The following is a 26,089-nucleotide window of genomic DNA, read 5'->3' as shown; positions in this document are numbered from 1 at the left end:
GTGTATGAGCTGTGACAACCTTGTTCTCTTTAGGAGCTGCATCGTCGATACGAGGGAACCCCAGAGTCCACCAAAACCAAGGCTCTACAGACAGTCATCGACATGAAGGTACCTGTCTCTGTGTGTGGCTGTGTCTGTCAGTGTGTTTGTCTGTGGCATAACCCCTTATCTCTCTGGTGTGTGTCAGGATGCTAAGATCAACTCTCTGGAGCGAGGTCTGAGGGACATGGAGGAGGAGGTGATGATGCTCAAATCCAACGGCCTGCTGAGCTGTGAGGAGAGACAGGAGGATATGAAACAGATGGAGGTCTACCGCAGCCACACCAAGTTCATGAAGAACAAGGTTAGACCAGTTCCCATTGGTCTGAATTCAGTTGCCCTTGGTTCTGATAGGTCAGAATTCAGCTCAATATCAATCTGTTCTATAGTTGTTCGTGTTCTCATTATGTTCTCTTCATAGCCATGCACTCCTTCCTCTCCCTCTGTTCATCACCCACTACTTCTCTACCATTCCTCTTCTCCCCTCTCCTGCTCTTGTTTTCCCTCTTCCTCCACCTCTCTCTCTCTCTCTCTCTCTCTCAGATGGACCAAGTAAAGCAGGACATGTCCAGGAAGGACACAGAGCTGCTGGGTTTACAGACCAAGCTGGAGACTCTGACAAACCAGTTCTCTGATAGCAAACAGCACATCGAGGTCCTCAAGGAGTCACTGACCGCTAAAGAACAACGAGCTGCCATCCTACAGACAGAGGTACACACACACACACACACACACACACACACACACACACACACACACACACACACACACACACACACACACACACACACACACACACACACACACACACACACACACACACACAGAGCCAGTATGCTGAGCGGTTCCCCTCTGCTGGCCAGGTGGATGCGTTGCGTCTGCGTCTGGAGGAGAAGGAGACCACGCTGAACAAGAAGAGTAAACAGATCCAGGAGATGTCTGAGGAGAAGGGCACGCTCAACGGAGAAATCCACGACCTCAAGGACATGCTGGAGGTCAAGGAGCGCAAGGTCAACGTCCTGCAGAAGAAGGTGGAGCTTGACTATATATCATGCTGTATGCAAAAGTCATACTACGTCCTGTTTAGTAAGCGTTTTGTGTATGTTTTTCGTCTAGCGCACCTAATTTTGTGTGTGCGTGTCCAGATTGAGAACCTGCAGGAACAGCTGAGAGACAAGGAGAAGCAGATGAGCAGCCTGAAGGAGAGAGTGAAGTCTCTACAGACAGACACCTCTAACACAGACACAGCTCTTAACACACTGGAGGAGTCCCTCGCTGAGAAGGTACACACACACACTCGAGTCCTACATTGGTCAGTTTTATGGAGCCGCGCCTACCACATCAATTCCGATACCTACCTGACATCAGGACAGGTTGTTCTCCCAAAACCGAGCCACACGCTTAGAATTGTTCCCGAGAGCCGGTCCATTACCCACCAAATTGCATCAATTGATTTAATTGTTTTTATGACTCCAGGCAGTAGGCTATTCCTTTTCCCTGCTAGAATGAATTTGTCTCCATGTCTATTCAACAGTTGGATAAAAGAAACCATGCGGCACATTGATAACTCAAATAGCTTTGAATGAGAGCCTTCTTACCTAAAGAAAGCTATAGGCTTAGCCTACATAACAAAACATGACCTTTGCATTCAATATTGTTTTGATTTTCAAATAGTTTAATTGAAACTTCAATAAATAATTGCCCGAATTTAATATTGCACACAAAAATACGTAAACCTTTTCCAGCGTCACCGGTCAAATGCAAATTGTATGGCCAGTGCGTGGTGAATGAAAGTCTGAATTGCGAATGCCTCTGCACGTGGACAAATTCAAATGTTTCAGCCCCAATAACGGACAGTTCCCTGCTCCACACTCTCACTGTGGCTGGGTCTGGCACCGCTCACACAATGGGATTTACACCAATAAAACAGCTCCACACTCTCACTGTGGCTGGGTCTGGCACCGCTCACACAATGGGATTTACACCAATAAAACAGCTCCACACTCTCACTGTGGCTGGGTCTGACACCGCTCACACAATGGGATTTACACCAATAAAACAAGCTGCTGGGTTTGTACAAATTGTATAAGCATGATTTAAAACATTTCCAACCCGCAATATAATTATTCTGAACTGCGAGCCAACCCACGGGTTCAAGGAGTGCTTTCATTCCACCCGCCAGCAGATTTTTTGTTGTTGTTGTGGGTCACCCGTGGGGAACCTTCGGTACCCGATGCAGTGCTCGAACACACACACACACACACACACACTGTCCAACTCCGGCAGAGACTCATGAGCAGTGCTGTTTCTGTCCGGGGTGTTTGTACTCTCATATGGACTCTGAAATGACGCCTCTGTAGGAGCGCATCATCGAGCGTCTGAAGGAGCAGAGAGACAGAGACGACAGGGAGAAGACTGAGGAGATCGACAGCAACAAGAAAGAACTGAAGGATCTGAAGGAGAAAGTCAGTCTGCTGCAGGGAGATCTGTCTGACAGAGAGGTACACACACACACCCAAAATGTAGTGACACTGTTGACACAGTTAAAAAAATATATATATTATTATGTTTTCAAAATGCTATATCAACAAATGTTTCACATTTTGGTTTTCTTAAAAAATGATTGCTTATGAGTACCTTCGTGTGTAAAAAATTACCGATTTAAAAAAAATATATATTTATTTTTTATTTTTTAATTAAAAGATTAATAATAATTTGTGTTGTTGTTGGGAAAAACACAATATATCCATTGTTTAGCTGGAACGGAATGTTCATATCCTGTATATTTGACTGTGATACATGGTTGTCTCACCTAGCTATCTTAAGATGCATGCACTAACTGTAAGTCTCTCTGGATAAGGGCATCTCCTAAATGACTCATGTCAAATGTAAGTGTTTTACATAGAGGTCATATTACTGTATAGAATTATTATTTTTTAAATGTAAATATTGATATCACAAATGTATAAAAAAAAATGTTACATTTTACTATGTAAAACCAAGCAGTATTCCCTGAGAGTGAGTCATTTACACTGAGTGTACAAAACATTTCCATGACAGACTGACCAGGTGAATCCAGGTAAAAGCTATGATCCCTTATTGATGTCACTTGTTAAATCCACTTCAATCAGTGTAGATGAAGGGGAGGAGACAGGTTAAAGAAGGATTTTTAAGCCTTGAGACAATTGAGACATGGGTTGTGTGTATCATTCAGAGGGTGAATGGGCAAGACAAAAGATTGAAGTGCCTTTTGAACGGGTATGGTAGTAGGTGCCAGGTGCACCTGTTGTAGTGTGTCAGGAACTGCAACGCTGTGGGGGTTTTCACACAGTTTCCCGTGTGTATCAAGAATGGTCCAACACACCCAGCCAACTTGACACAACTGTGGAAAGCATTGGAGTCAACATCCCTGTGGAAAGCTTTTGACACCTTGTAGAGTCCATGCCCCGACAAATTGAGGGCAAAAGGCGGGGGTGCAACTCAATATTAGGAAGGTGTTCTTAATGTTTTGTACACTCAGTGTATGTAGCATTTAGCAACAAAAAACATGATTATTTGTCTCTGAAATTAAACCATCAAGTGATAGACATGTATTTGTTTCAAACCTGTCATTGAACAACCCCATGCCATGATTAGTGAAAAAACACATCCATTTCATAATTTCTTTAAACAATAAAAGCTCATTTACCAACATTTCTGAAATGGATTTATAGCATTTTGGAATGAAACTCTTTAATTTATGAACCCCCTCTCCCTCTCCAGACCAATCTGTTGGACCTAAAGGAGCATGCATCATCCCTGGCCTCCTCGGGGCTGAAGAAGGACTCCAAGCTGAAGAGTATGGAGATCTCTCTGGACCATAAGAAGGAGGAGTGTGTCAAACTGGAGAACCATCTTAAGAGGGTGAGATGTTGCCTCTAGACAATGATCTAAGGCCATGTTTACTTACTTGTCTGATCATAGAAAAAAAATGTGCCTGACTGTGTGTGTTTTCAGGCCCAGAATGCGACTTTGGAGGCCAAGGCGAACACGGAGCTGTCGGAACGCATCACCTCCCTGGAGCAGGAAGTGACCCGACACAGAGAGGATTCTGGCAAGGCTCAGGCGGAGGTGGACCGGCTGCTGGAGATCCTGAGAGAGATGGAGAATGAGAAGAACGACAAGGACCGCAAGATCAACGAGCTGGAGAAGTATGTGTATCTTTCTCTCACCCTGACTCTACTTGTTTGTGACTAACTCAGTCTCTGTAAACAGCACTTTATCTATATACATGTGTACCTGGTCTAATGTAGGTGTTTTCCTCTGAAATACCACACGGTCCTCCTCCTTCCTGTCATCTTGTCTTCTTGCTCTCTGAATCTGTTTCTCTTGCCTTGTCTTTATGCTGGAACTCTCTTGTCTCCTCTCCAGTCAGTCCTCCAGGTTAGTAACATGTTCTCTGCTCTGTCTACTGGCTGGACTTCCTACCTTTCCCCCACCACCCCCACTCTCTTTTAATCTCAATTGCTTTTGCTCTCCCTGCCCTCTCACTTTCACCACTCTCTTCACTTTATCCCACTTCACCCTCTCTAACACCCTCTCCCTCTGTGATGCTTTATTGTTATGAGTGTAACCTTATGGGAATGTCTGTAAACCAGTCCTCTTGTGTCCCATGGTGCCTTGCAGGCAGACCAAGGACCAGAGTAAGAAGGTAGCGTCCCTGAAACATAAGGAGCAGGTGGAGAAGAGTAGGAACGCCAGACTGGTGGACGAAGCTAAAAAGAGAGAGGACAACATCTCAGAGAGCTCTCAACAGGTCAAGGTAAGGTGTGTGTGTGTGTGTGTGTGTGTGTGTGTGTGTGTGTGTGTGTGTGTGTGTGTGTGTGTGTGTGTGTGTGTGGGGGGGGTCTATGGATGTGTGACTAATAACAACACTGATATAGAAAGCTCTTCTTGTTGCACAATTTTTTGTCGACATACAGAAGCAGTCAAAAGTTTGGACACCTACTAATTAAAGGGTTTTTATTTATTTGTTACAATTTTCTAAGTTGTAGAATAGTAGTAAAGACATCAAGACTATGAAATAACACATATGGAATGACGTAGTAACCAAATAAGTGCTTAAAAAATTAAAATATATTTTAGATTTGAGATTCTTCAATGTAGCCACCCTTTGCCTTGATGACAACTTTGCACACTCTTGGCATTCTCTCTACCAGCTTCATGAGGTAGTCACTTGAAATGAATTTCAATTAACAGGTGTGCCTTGTTAAAAGTTAATTTGTGGAATTTATTTTTTTCTTAATGTATTTGAGCCAATCAGTTGTGTTGTGACAAGGTATGGGTGGTATACAGAAGATAGCCCTTTTTGGTAAAAGACCAAGTCCATATTATGGCAAGTCAGCTCAAATAAGCAAAAAGAAACGACAGTCCATCATTACTTTAAGACATGAAGGTCAGTCAATCTGGAAAATGTCAAGAATTGTAAAAGTTTCTTCAAGTGCAGTTGCAAAAACATCAAGTGATATGATGAAACTGGATCGCATGAGGACTGCCACAGGAAAGGAAGACCCAGAGTTACCTCTGCTGCATGACCTCCAGGCGGTGTAAGGGTTATTTGACCAAGAAGGAGAGTGATGGAGTGCTGCATCAGATGACCTGGCCTTGACAATCACCTGACCTCAACCCAATTGAGATGGTTTGGGATGAGTTGGACTGCAGAGTGAAGGAAAAGCAGCCAACAAGTGCTAAGCATATGTGGGAACTCCTTCAAGACTGTTGGAAAAGCATTCCAGGTGATGCTGGTTAAGAGATTGCCAAGAGTGTGCAAAGCTGTCATCAAGGCAAAGGGTGGCTACTTTGAAGAATCTCAAATCTCAAATATATTTTGATTTGTTTAACACTTTTTTGGTTACTACATGATTCCATATGTGTTATTTCATAGTTTTGATGTCCTCACTATTATTCTACAATGTTGAAAATAGTACAAATAAAAACCCTTAAATGAGTATGTGTGTCCAAGCTTTTGACTGTTACTGTAAATATCCTTTATGTAAAATGTCTTTATCTACCTCAGTCTTCTCTCCCCTCCCATCTAGGACTCTCTGCGGTTGAAGACTGAGCGTATCGAGGAGTTAGAGGAGGCTCTGAGGGAGAGTGTTCAGATTACAGCAGAGAGAGAGATGGTGCTGGCACAGGAGGAAGCTGCCAGGAACCACCAGGAGAAACAGGTACACATGCACAAACACCTGGAGGAGGTGTTGGAGATGAAGTGAAATGCGCAACACAAGGGTACACACGCACACATGTGTAACACAAATACAGCTTCGATATCCTTTCTCCTCTCATCCTATCTGCTGGCCACATTTCACTCTGTCCCTCCCTTCCTTCCTGCTGTCCCACCTTTTCTCAGTTTTCTTGTCTCTCATTTTCTCCTGTCTTCTCTGTTACTTACTGCCTCTCAGAAGCACTCACACAAACCAATGCATGAGTCCAACCACGTCCACTTTAAGTGGTCTAAGGTATGACGTAATGAACCTCCTCTGTTGTATTTCACCCTTTTGGATCAGTAGCTCTTTAGACCATGTTATCATGTACCATTTACCTACTATTCACTTTGAAATGACATGGTGTAAACTAAACCAGAACCATCTGATACTTGTTTCTCGTGACGCCAATCTTTAACTTGTTGGTAACCAATGATGCCAACATTGCACCTCAGAGAAAGTCAATAGTTATTATTTAGCAATGTTGGGATGTACTATTAACCATGTGACTTCTAAGTAAATGTCAGTTAAATGAAAGTACTACAGTGAAGTCGTACCTTTTATTGCTGTTTAGATCTGTCATTGGAGCCCCTTGTTGTACGTTCAACACCTCAGTGGGGTTGGATCCAGAAACAACCCCTAGCCCTGTTCACCATATTGCTGGTCTATTACCCATCAATCCGTTCAGATTTACACTAGTACCTAGGTGCTATAGGGTGTAAGAGCTAGTGCCAAGGGGATAGGGTGTAAGAGCTAGTGCCAAGGGGATAGGGTGTACGAGCTAGTGCCAAGGGGATAGGGTGTGCGAGCTAGTGCCAAGGGGATAGGGTGTACGAGCTAGTGCCAAGGGGATAGGGTGTACGAGCTAATGCCAAGGGGATAGGGTGTACGAGCTAGTGCCAAGGGGATAGGGTGTACGAGCTAGTGCCAAGGGGATAGGGTGTACGAGCTGGTGCCAAGGGGATAGGGTGTGCGAGCTAGTGCCAAGGGGATAGGGTGTACGAGCTGGTGCCAAGGGGATAGGGTGTACGAGCTAGTGCCAAGGGGATAGGGTGTACGAGCTAGTGCCAAGGGGATAGGGTGTACGAGCTGGTGCCAAGGGGATAGGGTGTACGAGCTGGTGCCAAGGGGATAGGGTGTACGAGCTAGTGCCAAGGGGATAGGGTGTACGAGCTAGTGCCAAGGGGATAGGGTGTAAGTCAGGAATCATCAACCAGAGCAGCCGCGGGACCATTTTGTTTCTTTCGCGGATGTTCAGGGGGCCGGAATCTAATTACAAATCATTTGTAGACTGCAAATTCACCACAAGAAGCCCAAACTGATGTAATGTTTGACTAAATAATTTCAGTCCTTGCTTATATTTGTATATGATCATGTGTGTCTCTCTATTTTGCATGGGAATACTTGGGAACAGATTTACAAAATGATATAACTTGGAGCTGATATCCTGACTTTTTTCCAGTCTCTTATGTCCAACAATGAACATTAGAAAACTTATCGTGGCAAATATTTGGCCTGCAGTCTGCCAGATGGGTAACCCTGGTGTAAGGGCTAGTGCCACGGGTGTAGGGGCTAGGGGTTCTTTCTTGTGTTCCTTTGATTGACAGCTCATCAAAATGGGTCTGTACTTGAGGAAGGTTATGTCTTTGAATGATAAACATAATCTAATACATTTTCACTCGCTCTGCTTGTCTTTGTATTGTCTTATTTTTATTATGTGTGCGTGTGTACAGATTGAGGAGCTGCTGGGGGCCATGGAGAAGGTCAAACAGGAGCTGGAGTCTATGAGGGCCAAGCTATCATCTACCCAACAGTCCCTGTGTGAGAAGGAGACTCACCTCACCACTTTGAGGGCCGAACGCAGGAAACACCTGGAGGAGGTGCTGGAAATGAAGTAAGACACGCACGAAGACACACGCATCATACACTGTATATACACCCATTCCCTCCACTTTCACATTTTGCAACATGTCTGCTGACTTGGTAGTCAGGTAATGCTGTAATACAGACAGGTAATAGAATATCCTGTAAATGACTCATTCTAAAATGCCACCCTGTAATACCTCCTTGGTGCAGACAGGAGGCGCTGCTGGCAGCCATCAGTGAGAAGGACGCCAACATTGCCCTGCTGGAGCTGTCCTCATCCAAGAAGAAGAAGACGCAGGACGAGGTGGCTCTGCTAAAGAGAGAGAAGGACCGTCTGGTACAACAGCTCAAACAGCAGGTAGGGAGCAATCCCTCGTCATGTTACCTAGGTCCAACAACATAGGCCTCTGTAAAGTCACTTCCTCTACTCATCTCCTTCACCTGAAATGGGGGGAGACTAAACAGACCTCAGACAGTTTTTAGGTATAGCTTTTAACTTTGCAGCAAGTGCCAAAATCAAAAAGTAGGCATCCATAAACTTCTCTGAGCTGTCTGCTCAATGCACCATGATTCGGGTGGCAGGTAGCGTGGCGGTTAAGAGCGTTAGGCCAGTAACCAAAAGTTTGCTGGTTCAAATCCCTGAGAAGACTAGGTGCGAAATCTGTCTGTGCCCTTGAGCAAAGCATTTAACCCTAATTGCACCTGTACGTCGCTTTGGATAAGAGCTCTCTCTCTCACTCAGACTCAGAACCGTATGAAGCTAATGGCAGACAACTATGAGGATGACCACTTGAAGACCGCTCCCGACCAGACCAATCACAAACCTTCTCCAGATCAGGTGGGTACACAGTCAACCAAACAGAATCATATTTTTTGCAGTTGAAGGTTATCTAGATGCTATTATTGTGAGAACACGCGTGTAGCTTAACCAGAATATACCATCTTTCTCCAGTATATAAAGTTATCACGGCCGGCCAGCTCATTAGGCTGGATTACACCTGCATTGCTTGCTGTTTGGGGTTTTCGGCTGGGTTTCTGTACAGCACTTTGTGACATCAGCTGATGACAGAAGGGCTTTATAAATACATTTGATTGAAATTGGATTTGGCAGCCACCGATGGCGGCAGATTGATGAGGGCGGAATCTTCTGAACTAAACTGACCTAGACACACCTCCAACAACAAATAAAACCTCACATTATTCTGCTCAAATACAATGACAATTTCTCTCAACCAGTGGCATATGGGCTTTTTAGGTGATCGCTGGTGCCGCTCTGTGATAAACAGTGGCCACTTTGTCAAAGGTAGGGGCCCAAAATATTTTGCTTCTCCAGCGTGCCTCTCCAGGGTGCTGTTGGAGAGACTCATCGCTGCGGCGCTCCACCAACGTTCCGTCAAAAAAACTAACATAAATCATGTAGCAGATCTAGAGTAAGGTTTCCCAAACTGAGTGAACTTTTTGTTTTCTGCCCCAGGACCGAGTTTGGGAAACTCTGATATAGGATATGGTAGAAAGAGTATGTGGCCTTTTCTGTAGCTTGCAGGGCTGGAGATAAAATATATGACAAGGTAATGAGATGGACACTTTTTACATAATGCAGGTTTCTCCGATCAAATTGCCTAACTAACCTAAATGGTGCTAAATCAAATAAAATATGTGCTGTAATTTTAACAAACAACATATCCTAAAAACAGGACAGGTCAAACAAAGTAAAATGGACGGAATGGAATGGACAATCACAGCTGTTGTCCAGGAGTTTCACCCCTTTGTCATGATCAATGGTTTAAAGTTTGTATCTGTACAAGCTGATCATAGTGAAAAAGAAAATCATTCTGCTTTCCCCGCCATGTAAACACATTGCAAACAGGCTCATGATAACTCCTGATAAAGTTGAGTAGCTGATATACAGAATTGAAATAGCCAATTTGATTATTCACAGGAATCAGGACTAATAAAGCCAATACAACAGCCTGTTTTACCAAATGGTGGTCCTACCACATGAATGGGCATTCATAACATGCAGGCATGGTAGGCTACACCTCAGTAAGCACGGACTGACGCAGATGCCTTGTGGACATCTGTTGTTGGCATGGTCCAGACCGGCCTTGATTTCAACGTCCACAGACATTGATTTTTGGTCAGTTTTCTGTCTCGCACTCCTATGTTTCTCTGTCACACTCTCTCTCTCACACACACATACACACACTAACCAAGTGTTTTTTTCTAATGCTGCAATTGGCTAAACCATCTGTCCAATAGGATGATGAGGAGGGTATTTGGGCATAGCCAACCCCGTGCCCCCCTCCCCTCTCTCTCAGCCATTTTGTTCAGAAGGGTGAGAGCACAAATGAATGTCCGAGTCATCTGTACATTTTTTTCACCACCTTCCTGGCATGTATGACCGTCTCACTCCATCGTCAGTGTGTCCCGTTTTGCTCCTCCATTTTGTTTTGTCATCCGTTTCTCCTCTCACCATTTTATGTTGGTGCAGTGAGTTGGTCCGTGCAGTGAGTTGGTCCGTGCAGTGTTTGGTACATGTCATCTGTTCTCATATTTGTATTTTTTGCGGGAATGATATTTCTGTTGTTACTGTGTTACCTTGGATGGTGTTTCAGTGTTTGTCATGTACTGTAGCTTGGACACTGTTTGTGAACAACTGAGTCAATCAAATAGGCAGACACACACACACACGACACACGTCTGTCCCACATACCAGACTCCAGTCTTTTCTCCTTGTGATCTAATGCATGTGAGATGCAGCCTTTTTCCTCCTCCCACTGCATGCTCCATGATTTTGGTTTAGTCTCTTGTAACACACAGGGACCGAATGTTATTTTTCTTATTTCTCTCTTATCCAATTGGCTCTTCCATTTCTTTCTCCCTTTCCTCTCCCCCTTGCATCTCTCCCCTCCAGATGATCCCCCCTCTCCTGTCCCTGAGTGAGAATCGCAATAAGCTTAAGCTCTACATTGCCCACCTTACTGACCTGTGCCACGACCGAGACCCCAGCATCCTCAGCGTCCTGACCCCACCCCCCCACTATCACCACGCCAACCCACCAGCCTGGGAGGAGGAGCTACACAAGATGACTTTGGAGCAGGTAACAGAGGAGTCCCTCCCTCTGGCGTTTTCTCTCTCTCTTGTTCCCCGTCTCTTTCTCACCCTCTATCTTTCTTTCTGTGCTCTGTCATATCTTACTCTTAACAGGAATGAGTGAAGTTTTTAAAGCCTCAAGGGAGATGGTGGGGGAGGAGAAGTATGCTAACTCATTATCTCTCCCTCTGTCCCTTTTTCTCCCCCCTCCCTTCCTCCTTAGTTGGAACTGGAGTTGGAGTTGTGTGAGAAGGAGAGCGGGGAGCTGCAGGAGTATGCCAACTCAGTGCTGCAGCAGATCGCTGACTACTGCCCTGATATCCTGGAGCAGGTGGTCAACGCGCTGGAGGAGTCCTGCTGAACTCTCACCTTTATAGACCACCCCCTGATGACCCCAGGACCCTGCATGAGCTTCAGACAACCTTCCTCCCATCTATCCACACGTGATCTTGGCGGAGGGAGGACTGAGCGATCATACTACACCCCCACATGCTCAATTCTCATTCCTGGGGAGATGATGATGATGATTAACTGATGAAGAACAGTCACACAGTGGGCTAATGGTGGAAGGATGTAGATGCATGCTGGTCATGGGTTGTGTTCAGTAGTGCACATCGCACAAAAACGTTTTGAAAGAGAAAACAAAGTTAAGGTAGCACCTCCCTGTTTCATTTTTAGCATATATTTTTAGCATATATTATGTGTTATTTCTTATGTTTCCCATTTCCCCTCAACCACCCAATATGAGAGAGAGAGAGGGAGAGAGAAGCTGGGTTTTAGGGCTTTATCTCTGGCTGACTTACTGCATGTTCTGTGAACGTATCTTAAGACATAAGAGGGAGGAATCCTAACTCAATATCCTAACTTGAACTTCCACACACATCTCCCATTGACATCAGTGTCTGATTTACATCAAGTAAGGATTTTGACCAGGGGGGGGGGGACAGGCAGGCAGTGGTTGGTTTTAGATGGTTTTGCACACAGCACCCTCTTCAATATGTGGTATGCAACGTTAGTTTATTTTAGCCACGTACACTTCTAGTAGTGGACCACAGGGGGTTGGTGGCACCTTAATGGGTGAGGACAGGCTCGTGGTAATGGCTGTAGGGGAATGGTATCAAATACATCAAAAACATGGTTTCCATGTGTTTGAATCCATTCCATTTACTCCGTTCCAGGCCTTATTATGAGCCGTCCTCCCCTCAGCACCCTCCACTGTAGTGCACTATATGGAATATGGTGTCATTTGGGGACGGTACGATAGAGTGGCCTTTGAGTGTGCAAAGGGATCAATACTGGACCTACATGAGGGACCTTTTTATTCCTCAGTTCTATTGGTGCTACAGCTTGACATAAGACATGAAGAGATTACCAGTCATAGGATCTCATCCAAAGTTTCTATAGATATGACTTTGTAAAACATTATCATTGTTTAATTTATGATTGAATTATGTTCCCTGAGATTGACGTTGCCCCTTTTGTGCATTTTTCCAAAGCTCCCGAGTGTACGGTTCTTGTAATGAAATGATAGTGAATCCTACTTAAAAGGATATGAAAGTCCCTTCCCAGTGGGTTTGAACCTTTTTTAAATCAATTAGTAAATGACTCATTAAATACGTAGTGACTAGGGTTGAATATTTTCCCGGTGTTTTAGAAATGTTCCATCCCGAAATGAAATCCCTTTTCTCCTGGGTAACCTGGTGTTTCCCACCAAAACCGGAGGTTTCATTCAAAAGAATTATAAAGCATATATGTTTGGATTTGATTAGAGCTTTGATCAGCATGACAATTCTAACCTGAATCTACCTGAGCCTGATGAGCCATATATTTTAAAAACATTTATGAGCCCTACATTAACAACATTTAATGAGCCTAAGCCCAAAAATGCCCAAATGATTATGCCATTATCCAATACATGTATGATAAAGGCTACTGCACATTATGCGTGACAAAAAAACATAGAAGCCCCTAGATGCAGCCAGCTATAGCCTATGCTCTCTTGGGTAAATAAATGAAACTAGCTCCAGTAGGCTAATATTTTTGACTGTGGACTGTATTGTATTATATGGACTGGAATTAGGCACATCATTGAAACCATGAAGCAGAAGAGAACATGCAATTCTGGTGCAGCACATGCGGCCTACAAAGTTCAAAGTATTGGCTAGCAAATTTGATTTTAATTTTGAAATATAATTGGGCCTATTTGTATAATTAGTAGGCTGACATATTTCTATACCTACCTGTTTAGATACCCTGAATGTTATCCTTTTTCTCTCATTCTTTCCGTGCTTTCAACAATTAAATTAAATGCGTTTCGTTGTCCTTATCTTCATCATTCTAACGACATCCTTGAATAATATAGGACTAGAATTAGATGCAACAGGCTTTCACTTCGCTTCACAAAGATTGAATGGTTATGGGTCTAAATAAATAACTGCTATAGCCTACCGCCATCGCGAGTTCACTCATCCATCAAATTAACCATGAGTTCTATTGGCTTCTGTGTATAACATTCAGCTAAAAAGAGAAGGCATCCCTCTTCAAATAGTCTATTGGTATAAAAAATGCTAAAAATAAATGATGTCCAGCAAGCTATTCTGGTCTAGCTTTTCCTGCATGGGACTCCAAGAGCTAAGGAGTGTTTTTTTTAAAGGATAGAGGTCAGCGGAGCACAGGTGCTTGCGTATTGGATAAGAGACAGAGGCTATAAGTTAGAAGCTTATTATGCATAACCCATCATTAATTAGCTAAATATAAGGCTAATACTGCATTGAACGTATTACCCATAGAAGGTAGGCTAGAACATCTCTATATATAGGGCTATATATCAATCTAGGACAGGATTATCTATTTTGGATGGAGTTGATGGAGAGCGACAGAGAAAAAACAAGACCCCCGTAAGCCAGAAGGAGATGGGTATTCGATCTTTATATTACTGTAACATAGGCCATGCTGCAGCAAATGTAGTCCCACCTGTCACAAGAACAAAAAGTTGAGATGATAGGTCTACATGCATTATGAACTGTGCTCCATACTGAGATGGGCTGCTGTCTGTCCCCACCCTGAGCGCTGATTCATGCAGAGGCCGTAGAGAAGCCAGATTTAGATATAGCATATAATATAACAGTTCCATTTCACACCATGCTGTTCATATAGATAATTTATGATAATTTACCGGTTTCTCGCAGTTATTTATCCCAGGGAAAAGCGAGTGATTTTTAGAGGTAAATCCCGGTAACCGGATTCCCACCGTTCAACCCTAGTAGTGACTACATAAATGTAACCCAGTGGAAGATGTTGTGAATTCTGTAAAAAAAACAAAGTGAGAAGCTAAAAGCAGTGCAGTTAGTTGTCTATTTTGTGTGTGTGTGTCTCAATTTGTCTGAAGACAAAAGATATGACCGTACTGCCATAAATTGCAGAAAGTCATGTTCTATAAATATATATACATATAAAAGTATGATGTTGACCATATGGATATATATGCATTGAATGTTTGCACAGAATCGTGAGGAGCAAGGCTCTCTGAACAAAATGGCAGACCGTTCTAGTGTCTTCAGCTAAAACTGGAGAAATATTTCTAAAAAATAAAAACTTTTATAAATGTCAAATTACATGTAAACTTAAAATGTTTTCAAACTGTGACTGTGTAGAGGGAGAGTACTTTTTATTTTCTTTCATTTATGTATATTTCTTGAATTTTTTATGTATACTTTTTCCACATGATGTAAACGTATTACCCTGAGGTTCCAGTGTTTAGTTATTTCATATATGAGATGTTTGTGGGAATGACGCCCCTTAGACTGTGTTCCCGTTCTCCACATGTCTCACACAGTAGTCTGACCGTTTAGGACAGAACGGTCTCCAACCATGGTTCTCCTGATTTACAGAGCACGCTGCCAGTCTCTGGCATTTAGAACTGCTCTGTACAGTACATTTCTATTTCAATCTGTCCATTCTGTCTATTTCAATCTGTCCATGGTTGAACAAAGTTTCAAATCAGCTTGGTCTCCAGGACCAGAGTTGGAGACTAGGCTACTGTTTAGGTTCTCTTATCCTGCCCCTTGTCCATACACCAGGATGTGATTTTAAAGTACTCCCTATGGCCGTCTCCCTTTCCAGAAGTCATTACTGACCTGATAAAATCATAGAGGTTAAAGCAAAGGGTTTCACTGGTCAGCTTTCACCTATCCAGGTCATGAGAACAGTTTTATTTCAGGAAGGAGGAAAAAAAATGTGTCTTTCAAAAAAGTTGCAACGGGGCCCTAGCCTGTGTATCCCTGCCCTTGCCTTAATGTCTGTGGACTCACCAGTCTGTGATAACTTTGTTTTCAACTCTTCATTCAGGAACACAGTGCTGTTAAAGTGGCTACTTCTAAAGTCATGGTTCTCGTTTTTTTTAAACTTTCTTTTGCATTTGTTAAAGAAATGTACTGCCTTCCGTCTGTGTTAATGATGAAAAATGTTACGTAAAATTAAAGCAAAACAGACACGTTTGAGTATTTGCATTTTGTATGTATGTAAATAAACATATCCTATCAGTCTTTCACTCTCTGTGGGGATTTTTGTTTACAGGACTGCCATTGTGCATATTATCAGCATAATTAAGTGTAACATAAAAAATGATTTGTCACACACCAGATAAATGGCACAGTGATGCTGAAATGTTTTTGTTTTTTCCCCCATAAATTACTGGGAGGTTATACATATGAAGTGTGCGACCCCAAATGGTTGTTTCTGGACCAGCAGAACTTGTATTAGAGTAAGATAATGGAATGGCCCCTAATGTTCTGAACACCCTGCACCTTCTGCCATATTTAGTACCTGCTTTTTCATAGTAAGGCCCTCCTATAAAACCTCAAATGGGCAACAGAACTCAAAATAAACCATTTTGCAAAAAAGAAATTCAGCATTTTTATTAATAAATATCACTGTTGTATGAATATAAAACCATTTTAAATGACCTTTTAAAAAACACACCAATGATCTTTCCATGAAGGCGTTACAGGAGAAAATATGATGTAGGCTATTGATATGTTGCATACAGACTTCAAATACATGCTCTTGATAACCAAGGGCAAGATAAAGTCTATTTTGCCACTCTCCATTCTAAAGTCCCCAGGGGGGAGAAGGCAGATAGTTTACCCCTGTCATATCCACACTGTTCATGTTTACCAAAAGGAATTAGGAAAGGCAGATTACAATGTTAGATACAGTACAACTCCTCAGGCATTGAAACTACCAATTCAAAAAGGTGTACTTCAAAAACAAACTATTCACTTCAATTTGAAGTACAATGTTCTGGCTTACAGCCATTCATTATAAAACATATATTTATTAACATAAGAAAAATACTTCTTAGTCAAAGCTTCAATCCAAGGCATTAAGGCCTTCATGTGCAGTGTTAAGAGGGACTGTGTTAGAACATAGTTGTTTTGCATGAGTCTATCATCAATACTGGTAAACAGTTAAAGGGAAAGTTGAAAAATGTGGCAGATATCCCATATTTTTTTTGTTTGCATGGAAAGACAGTGGGGTTGTGTCCCAGGCACTCCAGTTTCTTCAATGAATGAGGTAGCTAGTAAAAACCTTATAAAATGTGATACAATGACAGGAAATAAGGGAGAAAGCAATTATACCAAAATAAGGGGTAGAATAATGCTATGACAGTGAATGTTTAAAAAGGGTTGATCCCTTCTACTAAAATTAAGGTCACAGTATTATAGTTATTAAAAGGTAATGTAAAAGTATACAAACTGACCCGCTCTGGTATTCTATGAAGATGAAAAATAATACACCTTCCACGGTGAAAACCCCCACTTCTTCCTCCCAGCTTGGCTTTCACCTCACTTTCTCACTCTCCGTCATTTGCCAGAGTCCCAGGTTTAACACTTTAAGGCACGGGAGCTGCGTTATCCTCTCCAGCCCCCGCTTGGTGATTTTGGTACACCCGTACAGGTCGATACCGGTGAGCTGCGTCAGGTGGTCGGCGATTAGCTCCAGCCCCTTGTCAGTGATGCGTACGCACTGCCCGATGTTCAGGGTCTTGAGCTCGTGCATCTGGCGCACCATCCGGTTGATCCCGTCGTCACTGATGTGGCAGGAGCACAGGGACAGAGACTTGAGCTGGTACAGCCCCTGGGCAATATAGGCCAGGCTCTGGTCACCTATCTTGTCGCAGAAGGACACGTCGAGGCCAGAAAGCTGTAGAGAACCCATTGCCAGGTGCATGATGCCTGTGTCACTTATGTTGTCACACGACCGCAGGTTGAGGCTCCACAGGTGAGTCATATTCGACAGGTGGATCATACCGGCGTCCGATATTCCTCCGCAAAAGCTGAGGTTGAGCACCTTGAGATTGGCCAGTCCCTTGGAGACGTGTTTGAGGGACAGGTCCGTCAGCTTTTGGCAGTCTTGCAGGGTCAGCTGCTCCAGAGAGAGGCAGCCTTCGGCAGCGCTTCGGGTCATCCCAGCCAGGTGACCGATGCCCACGTCTGACACATGCCTGCAGCTCCGCAAATTAAGGCTCTTGAGTTTGTGCAAGCCCCAGGCAATGAGCAAAAGGCCTGTGTTGGTGATGTTACTGAGGCCACCGAGTTCCAGCACCTCCAGATTTTTCAGATACTGGGCAATCCTGCCCAGGCTTGAGTCTGTGATTGGTTTGCAGAGGCTGAGGTTGAGGATCAGCAAGGAAGGGATGTCCTGAACAAAAGCATGTCCGAGGCCATTGTCCGTGAGGTTAAAACACCCACATAGGTTAAGGCTTTCAATGTTTGGCATCCCCTGGATCACGTAGCTCAGGCTGCGCCGCAGGCTGAGGATCTGGACCTTCTTGATGCCCCGGGTATGGAGGCTGGGGAACAGGGACGGATTGGCCCTCCGCAGATGAAGCTTCGCTTCCACCCCCCTCCACACAGACTTGTGGTACGAAGCGTCCCTCCAGGCCGCACACACTTGGGCCACCCTACCTTTGTCCCTTACGTCCAAGTAACTGAAAATCATAGCTAAAATTTCCGGGAAAAGGCCAGATATTTGTGTCTCCATTTCAAACATGTTTGGAAGGGGAGAGGTTAGCCAAAACTAACCAGGTATCCTATTATTCGAGTAGGCTAGCTAACGTTAACTGTTCGCGAAGTTAGCTAATGTAACTCAGAAAAAGAACATGTTCAAAGTCCAGGAATCCCAAGCCAGCTTTACATAATACATATCTGAAAATCCAACGCGAAGTTTTCAGGTTGTGTTATATTATTCCAAATCAACTGAGATAGTTAGCTAACTGCTTCCCATGAAAACGTAGACAACTAGCTGACGTTAGCTTGCCTGGCTAGTAGCCTAGGCTAGCTAGCGAACCATAAGGCGGAAAACAGAGACGGTCAGGCGACTCTACCCATGTTCAAGTCAGATGACGGTTGTCGTTCTTCAAGTGGATCCAGTCGGTCGTTCATTTTCAAAATAAAAACTGAAAATGTATCTCTTAAACCCGCAGTATTCTTTTCTTCTGTGTAATGGGTAAACGGGCACCGTTTATATTAGCATTTCAGTTATGTTGATGGATTCATGGCGCTTCTTCCCGTGGCTACGCTGTGCTGCCTTTGTCTGGCCAACCATTTCAAAATGACGACGTAGGAAAAGCAGTGCTTGGTGGGGGGGTACAAAAACAATTAACATTAATATGAGAAGACGTAATAAATGTAATTGGCCGTATTTATTAACATAAATATGAAAAAGTTTGAGATTTTATACATAATCACTTTCCTCAGAAATTATTTTAAAGATAATAACCTTTTTTAGGACCACCACATTTTTTTATTTTTGGTTTCGCCCAATTCGCTACAAGTTAGTGGTCCTCTGGAAAATCAATGAAATTATTTTATTTTAATCCATTGTGAATGATAATATATTCTCACAGTGTGAAATAGTATAATGTAAGTCTTTGAGGATCCCATATAGCCAGTGGAAATTTCATAAAATGCCTGAAATTTTCCCCACAGATAGAAGGGGCAACTCAGACACGTCACGTGGGCTATTAACCCTTTAGAACGTTTTCTCACTATCAAATATGGTAGTGAGAGGAAGTTCAGTCGGTAGCGGGAAAAGATGCAACTAGGTGAAACTGGTCCGATCTTCTGCACATTGTCTCATCGATTAAATATCTGATCTCAATACATTTTCTGTTCCCAAAACTACAAATCTGTTACGAACACAGTGCCCTAAAATTTCTAGACTTGACGCTATGCCAAAGATTTTTTAGCAGGAGTACAAGGTCGAATTGAGTTTGTGCGCACGCGCACTTCACAGAGGAGGGGTTCCCTAACGGAAATATGCAAATAGGTGCTACAACGCGCCATTAAACTCGTGCTTGGTTTTGAACCTCCTTGCTTGTTCTGCTCACGATGTAAACGACAGAGATTAATTATCTTGGGTTAGTTATAAATTTATTTGATTTCCCTTTTCAAAAACGGCTGTGTCTGTCCAGAGATCACTGACGCGGGGAACTTTGAGGGCCTGGAATAGGCACATTAATATCCCGTTATTATTCGGGATACTAAAGTATTCTGTTTTTGAGATAATCAAAAAACCTTGTATCCAAGTTATGTTAAACCAGGACAAAATGCCAGGGGTATGCTGATTTTAACGGGATGTTGTGGCATATAAACATTATGTTAAACCAGGACAAAATGCCAGGGGTATGCTGATTTTAACGGGATGTTGTGGCATATAAACATTTGATCCCGTTTACTGTTATTTTTCGCGGTCTGCGCAGGCTCAGTGGCGCATATCCTGGGTGTTGTGCAGTCTATTGTGTTGTGTTATGATGTTTTCATCTGATTGTCAAACAAATCAATTAAAAAAGTTGTCTACCTGCACAGTTCGATCCACCATAATATACCACACTCGCTACTTTCACCCCTAATTTACAAACGTAATTTACAAATTACAATTTTGGACATTTGGTAGTCCATTTGTTTGTCAACTACAACAGTTAGAAATAAATCATTTTTCTCCACTTCTGTTCCTGAGACAAAATGTAACCTACATTTGTTGTTTCATTTTACTGCAAGAAATGCATAATTCTGCTGGAGTTAATATTATATTACGCTACATATATATAGGCCTAAAGTCAGTGTTCATTCAGTTACTATTCCATTTAACCCATATGAACTTAAATGAGGAATATTTTGTTTATTCAAGGTACAGGGACACTATAGTTAGATACATGCAGCTTATTTTATGTCATAACTCCAAAATAGTGGAAAGATTGGTCCTGTGCTAAATGTCCAATGTCATCCGTTTGACCAATTTTAAGGAAATTAAAAGCTGAGAAAAATGATTAAACATGTTTCTGATAAGACTTCAGTTCGTCTTGGGTGCATATTTTATGTGGTTGAAATACTGTCTGCTTGCATACCAGTCAAAGATTACCCATTAGGCTACATGCACCTTTGCATTTTCTCAAGGGATGCTGACGCTGAAAGAAAGAAATCATATTTCTCCACTCCTGTTCCAGAGATAAAATTAACATTTATTAAATCCTTTTCCTGCAAGAAACGCATAATTCCGGCCTCATGAGTGGCACAGCGATCTAAGGAAATGCCGTGCTTGAGGCGTCACTACAGACTCGGGTTCGATCCCAGGCTGTGTCACAACCTGCAGTGACGTCGTCCGGATAGAGGAGGGTTTGGCAGGGAGGGATTTACTTGGCTCATTGCGACTCCTTGTGGCGGCTGAGCACCTGCAGGCTGACTTCAGTCTTCAGTTGAACATCTTTTCACCAGCACTAATAATCGGGCTGGTGTAAAGAAGCGTGGTTTGGAGGGTCATATTTTGGATGAGGCATGACTTGACCTTCACCTCTCCCGGGCCGTTGGGGAGTTGCAGCATGAGACAAGATTAAGATTGGGGAGAAAAAATGGGGGTAAAATACAAATATATATATATATATATTTTTTTTTTGCATAATTCCATATGAACTTAAATAAGGAATATTCAGTTTATTCACAGGTATAGGGATACTCATGATTGGGATATCAAAGGTGCAGGTAAACAGCTTATCCCGAATAAGACCTTAAGCAGGATATGAGCTACTATCTGGAATACTATGCGCATGTAAACGTGGTACCTGTTGCAAGTTCGCTAGCCACAGCTTTGGGCTGGACCTTCACAGTTATTGGGCTGGACCCAGTTGATTTGATAGACTACAGTGATGCACTTCACTAGTGATAGCTCAAGTTAAGACATATCCAATCTTAGAAAAAGTGGTTCTTTGGCTGTCCCCACAGGATAACCCTTTTTGGTTTCTGGTAGAACCCTTTTTGGTTCCAGGTAGAACAATTTTGGGTTACATGTAGAACCCTCTATACAAAAGGTTCAACCTGCAACAAAAAAATGGTTCTTCAAAGGGTTATCTTATGAGGACAGCCAAAGAACACTTTAAGTTTAAAGATAGCACATTTTTTCTAAGAGTGTAGAAAGGGAAGCAGACAGGCAAAGTAGAAAGATTCATGTGATTGAAAGAACCTGCATTTTCATCAGGATATTTCAGTTTGTATGTGTCGTTGTTTTTGTAGGCTATTTTTAATTAGTTGACTATTATAGGCCTACTACTACATTGGCCTAGGCTATCTCTTAGTTCCATGCACTCATGGTGCATCAATGTGTCCATATGGCAGAGGCTGGTGCTCACCCATTAGTGGAATTTTAACATTAACTTTATGATTTTAATTCAATTTGTATTATTAAGCAAGTGACAATGATCTTGAGAAACGAAAGGTTATTATTGAAATGAAACTGTTCCAAGAAAATGCACATATGAAAATCTTGACTGGCACGCAGATTGGTAGAAATGATAGAAGAAATTAAATTGTAAGCTTCCCCAAACTTGAAACTCACAAACTTGAAACTCAGGTGCAGCCTAGGATTAGACAATTCTGAAAAGAGCGCACATTTCTTTGTGCTGCATAATTACAGGTGTACAGTTGAAGTCGGAAGTTTACATACACCTTAGCCAAATACATTTAAACTCAGTTTTTCACAATTCCTGTCATTTAATCCTAGTAAAAATCCCCTGTCTTGGGTCAGTTAGGATCACCACTTTATTTTAAGAATGTGAAATGTCAGAATAATAGTAGAGTGAATAATTTACTTCAGCTTTTATTTCTTTCATCACATTCCCAGTTGGTCAAAAGTTTACATACACTCAATTAGTATTTGGTAGCATTGCCCTTAAATTGTTTAACTTGGGTCAAACGTCTCGGGTAGCCTTCCACAAGCTTCCCACAATAAGTTGGGTGAATTTTGGCCAATTCCTCCTGACAGAGCTGTCAGGTTTGTAGGCCTCCTTGCTCACACACGCTTTTTCAGTTCTGCCCACACATTTTCTATAGACTTGAGGTCAGGGCTTTGTGATGGCCCTCCAATACCTTGACTTTGTTGTCCTTAAGCCATTTTGCCACAACTTTGGAAGTATGCTTGGGGTCATTGTCCATTTGGAAGACCCATTTGCGACCAAGCATTAACTTCATGACTGATGTCTTGGGATGTTGCCTCAATATATCCACATAATTTTCCATCCTCATGATGCCATCTATATAGTGAAGTGCACAAGTCCCCACAGCAAAGCACCCCCACAACATGATGCTGCCACCCCCGTGCTTCACGGTTAGGATGGTGTTCTTCGGCTTGCAAGACTCCCCCTTTTTCTTCCAAACATAATGGTCATTATGGCCAAACAGTTCTATTTTTGTTTCATCAGACCAGAGGACATTTCCCCAAAAAGTACGATCTTTGTCCCCATGTGCAGTTGCAAACCGTAATCTGGCTTTTTTTATGGCGGTTTTGTAGCAGTGGCTTCTTCCTTGCTGAGCGGCCTTTCAGGTTCTGTTGATATAGGACTTGTTTTACTGTGGATATAGATACTTTTGTACCTGTTTCCTCCAGCATCTTCACACGGTCCTTTGCTGTTGTTCTGGGATTGACTTGCACTTTTCACACCAAAGTATGTTCATCTTTAGGAGACAGAACGCATCTCCTTCCTGAGCAGTATGACGGCTGCGTGGTCCCATGGTGTTTATACTTGCATACTATTGTTTGTACAGATGAACGTGGTACCTTCAGGCGTTTGGAAATTGCTCCCAAGGATGAACCAGACTTGTGGAGGTCTACAATTTTTTTTCTGAGGTCTTGCCTGATTTATTTAGATTTTCCCATGATGTCAAGCAAAGTGGCACTGAGTTAGAAGATAGGCCTTGAAATACATCCACAGGTACACCTCCAATTGACTCAAATTATGTCAATTAGCCTATCAAAAGTTTCTAAAGCCATGACATCATTTTCTGGAATTTTCCTAGCTGTTTAAATGCACAGTCAATTTAGTGTATGTGAACTTCTGACCCACTGGAATTGTGATACAGTGAATTATAAGTGAAATAATCTCTGTTAAACAATTGTTCGAAAAATGTATTTTGTCATCCACAAAGTAGATGTCCTAACCAACTTGCCAAAACCATAGTTTGTTAACAAGAAATTTGTGGAGTGGTCGAAAAACGAGTTTTAATGACTCCAACCTAAGTGTATGTAAACTGAATAGATAAGAGCATATCATGAGTGCACTACTTACAAAACAGAGCTGAGAGCTCCCTAAGAATGGGGCCCATATATAAATAGCCCATGTTGTATTTCTCTTCCCTACTCCAATACCATTATCATGTATGTCAATAATGTATCAGAAAAATAGTTTAATCATTTTTTATTGTAACAACACAAATTCTTGCAGTTTTACCATCTCACTAACAGGGGGTGCTGCAGTACCTTCAGCACCAGTATTTCATTCTGCTATGTCAATTGATGTTTACTGATCATGAAACATATGCAGTTACTTGCTTTATAATGATAGGCCTAGAGCTAGATGTGCGCAATTGTTTTTCATGAAATAATCAGAAATGTGTATTTCTGACTATGCTTTTCAAGAGGTGATGATATTAAAACCAAATAGTTAAGTTATTTACCAATCCCTGGAAAACGGCACACGGTTGTCAATGATTTTAATGGAACTTGGAGTCTCCTTGCCCTCCAGCAGGCAAATCGACTGCTCTGCACCTTATTGTGACGTTTGATAACGACCTATTGTCTCCTGACTAATCAGAAATGTTGAAAAACCATGAAAAATGGTGAAGCCCCAAAATTTCCCTCCCTGAAAGCCTGTGTTTTAGACATAAGGAAGTGGATGGCGGCAAATGTTCTACTTTTAAACTCTGACAAAACAGTGATGCTAGTTCTAGGTTCCAAGAAACAAAGAGATCTGTTGAATCTGACAATCAATCTTGATGGTTGAACAATCGTCTCAAATAAAACTGTGAAGGACCTCGGCGTTACTCTGGACCCTGATGTCTCTTTTGACAAACATATCAAGACTGTTTCAAGGGCAGCTTTTTTCCATCTTCGTAGCAATGCAAAAATCTGAAACTTTATGTCCAAAAATGATGCAGAAAAATGAATCCATGCTTTTGTCACTTCTAGGTTTGTCAAACGGTGGGTGTAGCTGGTGCATGGAAGTCAGGCGCAGGAGAGCAGAGATGAGTGGACAAAGCACTTTACTCAGGCAATATTTAAAACAGGACACAACCGCGTCACAAGAAACAAATCCCCAAAGAACAAGTGAGGCAGCAGAAAGTACACACAGCCAAGTACAAAGTACCGGCTGCCACAAAGCATGGGTACAAAACAAAACCCGGCGTACACCAGCCGTAAGCGTCCCAACCTGACAATAAACAATTTCACACACAGACATGGGGGGAACAGAGGGTTGTATACACAACAAGTAATGAGGGAATGTAAACCAGGTGTGTGGGAAAACAAGACAAAAAAAATGGAAAATGAAAGGTGGATCGGCGATGGCTAGAAGACCGGTGACGTCGACCACAGAACGTCGCCCGAAGAAGGAGATGAACTGACTTCGGCAGAAGTCGTGACAAGGTTAGACTACTGCAATGCTCTACCTTCCGACTACCCGGATAAAGCACTAAATAAACTTCAGTTAGTGCTAAACAAAGCTGCTAGAATCATGACTAGAACCAAAAAATGTGATCATATTACCCCAGTGCTAGCCTCTCTACACTGGCTTCCTGTTAAGGCTAGGGCTGATTTCAAGGTTTATCTGCTAACCTACAAAGCATTACATGGTCTTGCTCCTACATATCTTTCCGATTTGGTCCTGCCATACATACCTACACGTACGCTACCGTCACAAGACGCAGGCCTCCTTACTGTCCCTAGAATTTCTAAGCAAACAGCTGGAGGCAGGGCTTTCTCCTATAGAGCTCCATTTTATGGAATAGTCTGCCTATCCATGTGAGAGACGCAGACTCGGTCTCGACCTTTAAGTTTTTATTGAAGACTCATCTCTTCAGTACGTCCTATGATTGAGTGTAGTCTGGCCCAGGAGTGTGAAGGTAAACGGAAAGGCACTGGAGCAACGAACCATCCTTGCTGTCTGCAAGGCTGGTTCCCCTCTCTCCACTGGGATTCTCTGCCTCTAACCCTATTACGGGGGCTGAGTCACTGGCTTACTGGTGCTCTTCCATGCCGTCCCTAGGAGGGGTGTGTCACTTCAGTGGGTTGAGTCACTGACGTGATCTTCCTGTCAGGGTTGGCGCCCCCCCTTTAGTTTGTGCCGTGGGGGAGATCTTCGTGGGCTATACTCGGCCTTGTCTCAGGATAGTAAGTTGGTGGTTGAACATATCCCTCTAGTGGTGTGTGGGCTGTACTTTGGCAAAGTGGGTGGGGTTATATCCTTCCTATTTGGCCCTGTACGGGGGTATCGGCCACAATGTCTCCCGACCCTTCCTGTC

The 26,089-nt window shown here is 42.7% G+C and overlaps 2 protein-coding genes across 6 annotated transcripts in view; one reads left to right on the top strand and one right to left on the bottom strand.

The window, feature by feature from the left end:
• The window catches only part of LOC118370937 (ELKS/Rab6-interacting/CAST family member 1-like), a 32,000-nt gene extending 16,213 nt beyond the window's left edge, over positions 1-15,787 (top strand). For 4 of the 5 annotated variants that reach the window (XM_052474842.1, XM_052474845.1, XM_052474844.1 and 1 more), the window contains exons 6-20: positions 34-108; positions 188-343; positions 583-750; positions 903-1,070; positions 1,185-1,322; positions 2,400-2,540; positions 3,802-3,942; positions 4,036-4,229; positions 4,705-4,840; positions 6,117-6,248; positions 8,018-8,178; positions 8,361-8,508; positions 8,893-8,988; positions 11,065-11,250; positions 11,467-15,787. In XM_052474842.1, the coding sequence (XP_052330802.1) occupies positions 34-108; positions 188-343; positions 583-750; positions 903-1,070; positions 1,185-1,322; positions 2,400-2,540; positions 3,802-3,942; positions 4,036-4,229; positions 4,705-4,840; positions 6,117-6,248; positions 8,018-8,178; positions 8,361-8,508; positions 8,893-8,988; positions 11,065-11,250; positions 11,467-11,604 (2,178 nt within the window). In that variant the 3' untranslated portion in view covers positions 11,605-15,787. Of the gene's footprint in view, positions 1-33; positions 109-187; positions 344-582; positions 751-902; positions 1,071-1,184; positions 1,323-2,399; positions 2,541-3,801; positions 3,943-4,035; positions 4,230-4,704; positions 4,841-6,116; positions 6,249-8,017; positions 8,179-8,360; positions 8,509-8,892; positions 8,989-10,409; positions 10,486-11,064; positions 11,251-11,466 lie in introns of those variants that run through there. The other variant, XM_052474847.1, reaches the window with a different exon arrangement.
• Positions 15,788-16,144: 357 nt separating this feature from the next.
• Positions 16,145-18,874, bottom strand: LOC118370936 (F-box/LRR-repeat protein 14-like). Its single transcript, XM_035756175.2, has one exon. The coding sequence runs from the start codon at positions 18,294-18,296 to the stop codon at positions 17,085-17,087; it is 1,212 nt and encodes a 403-aa protein (XP_035612068.1). The 5' UTR covers positions 18,297-18,874; the 3' UTR covers positions 16,145-17,084.
• Positions 18,875-26,089: the final 7,215 nt, after the last annotated feature.

Source organism: Oncorhynchus keta, chromosome 22 (assembly GCF_023373465.1).
Source record: "Oncorhynchus keta strain PuntledgeMale-10-30-2019 chromosome 22, Oket_V2, whole genome shotgun sequence".
Taxonomy (NCBI): domain Eukaryota; kingdom Metazoa; phylum Chordata; class Actinopteri; order Salmoniformes; family Salmonidae; genus Oncorhynchus; species Oncorhynchus keta.
Note: the sequence above shows the minus strand (reverse complement) of the source record. Positions and strands in the feature narration are given on the sequence as shown.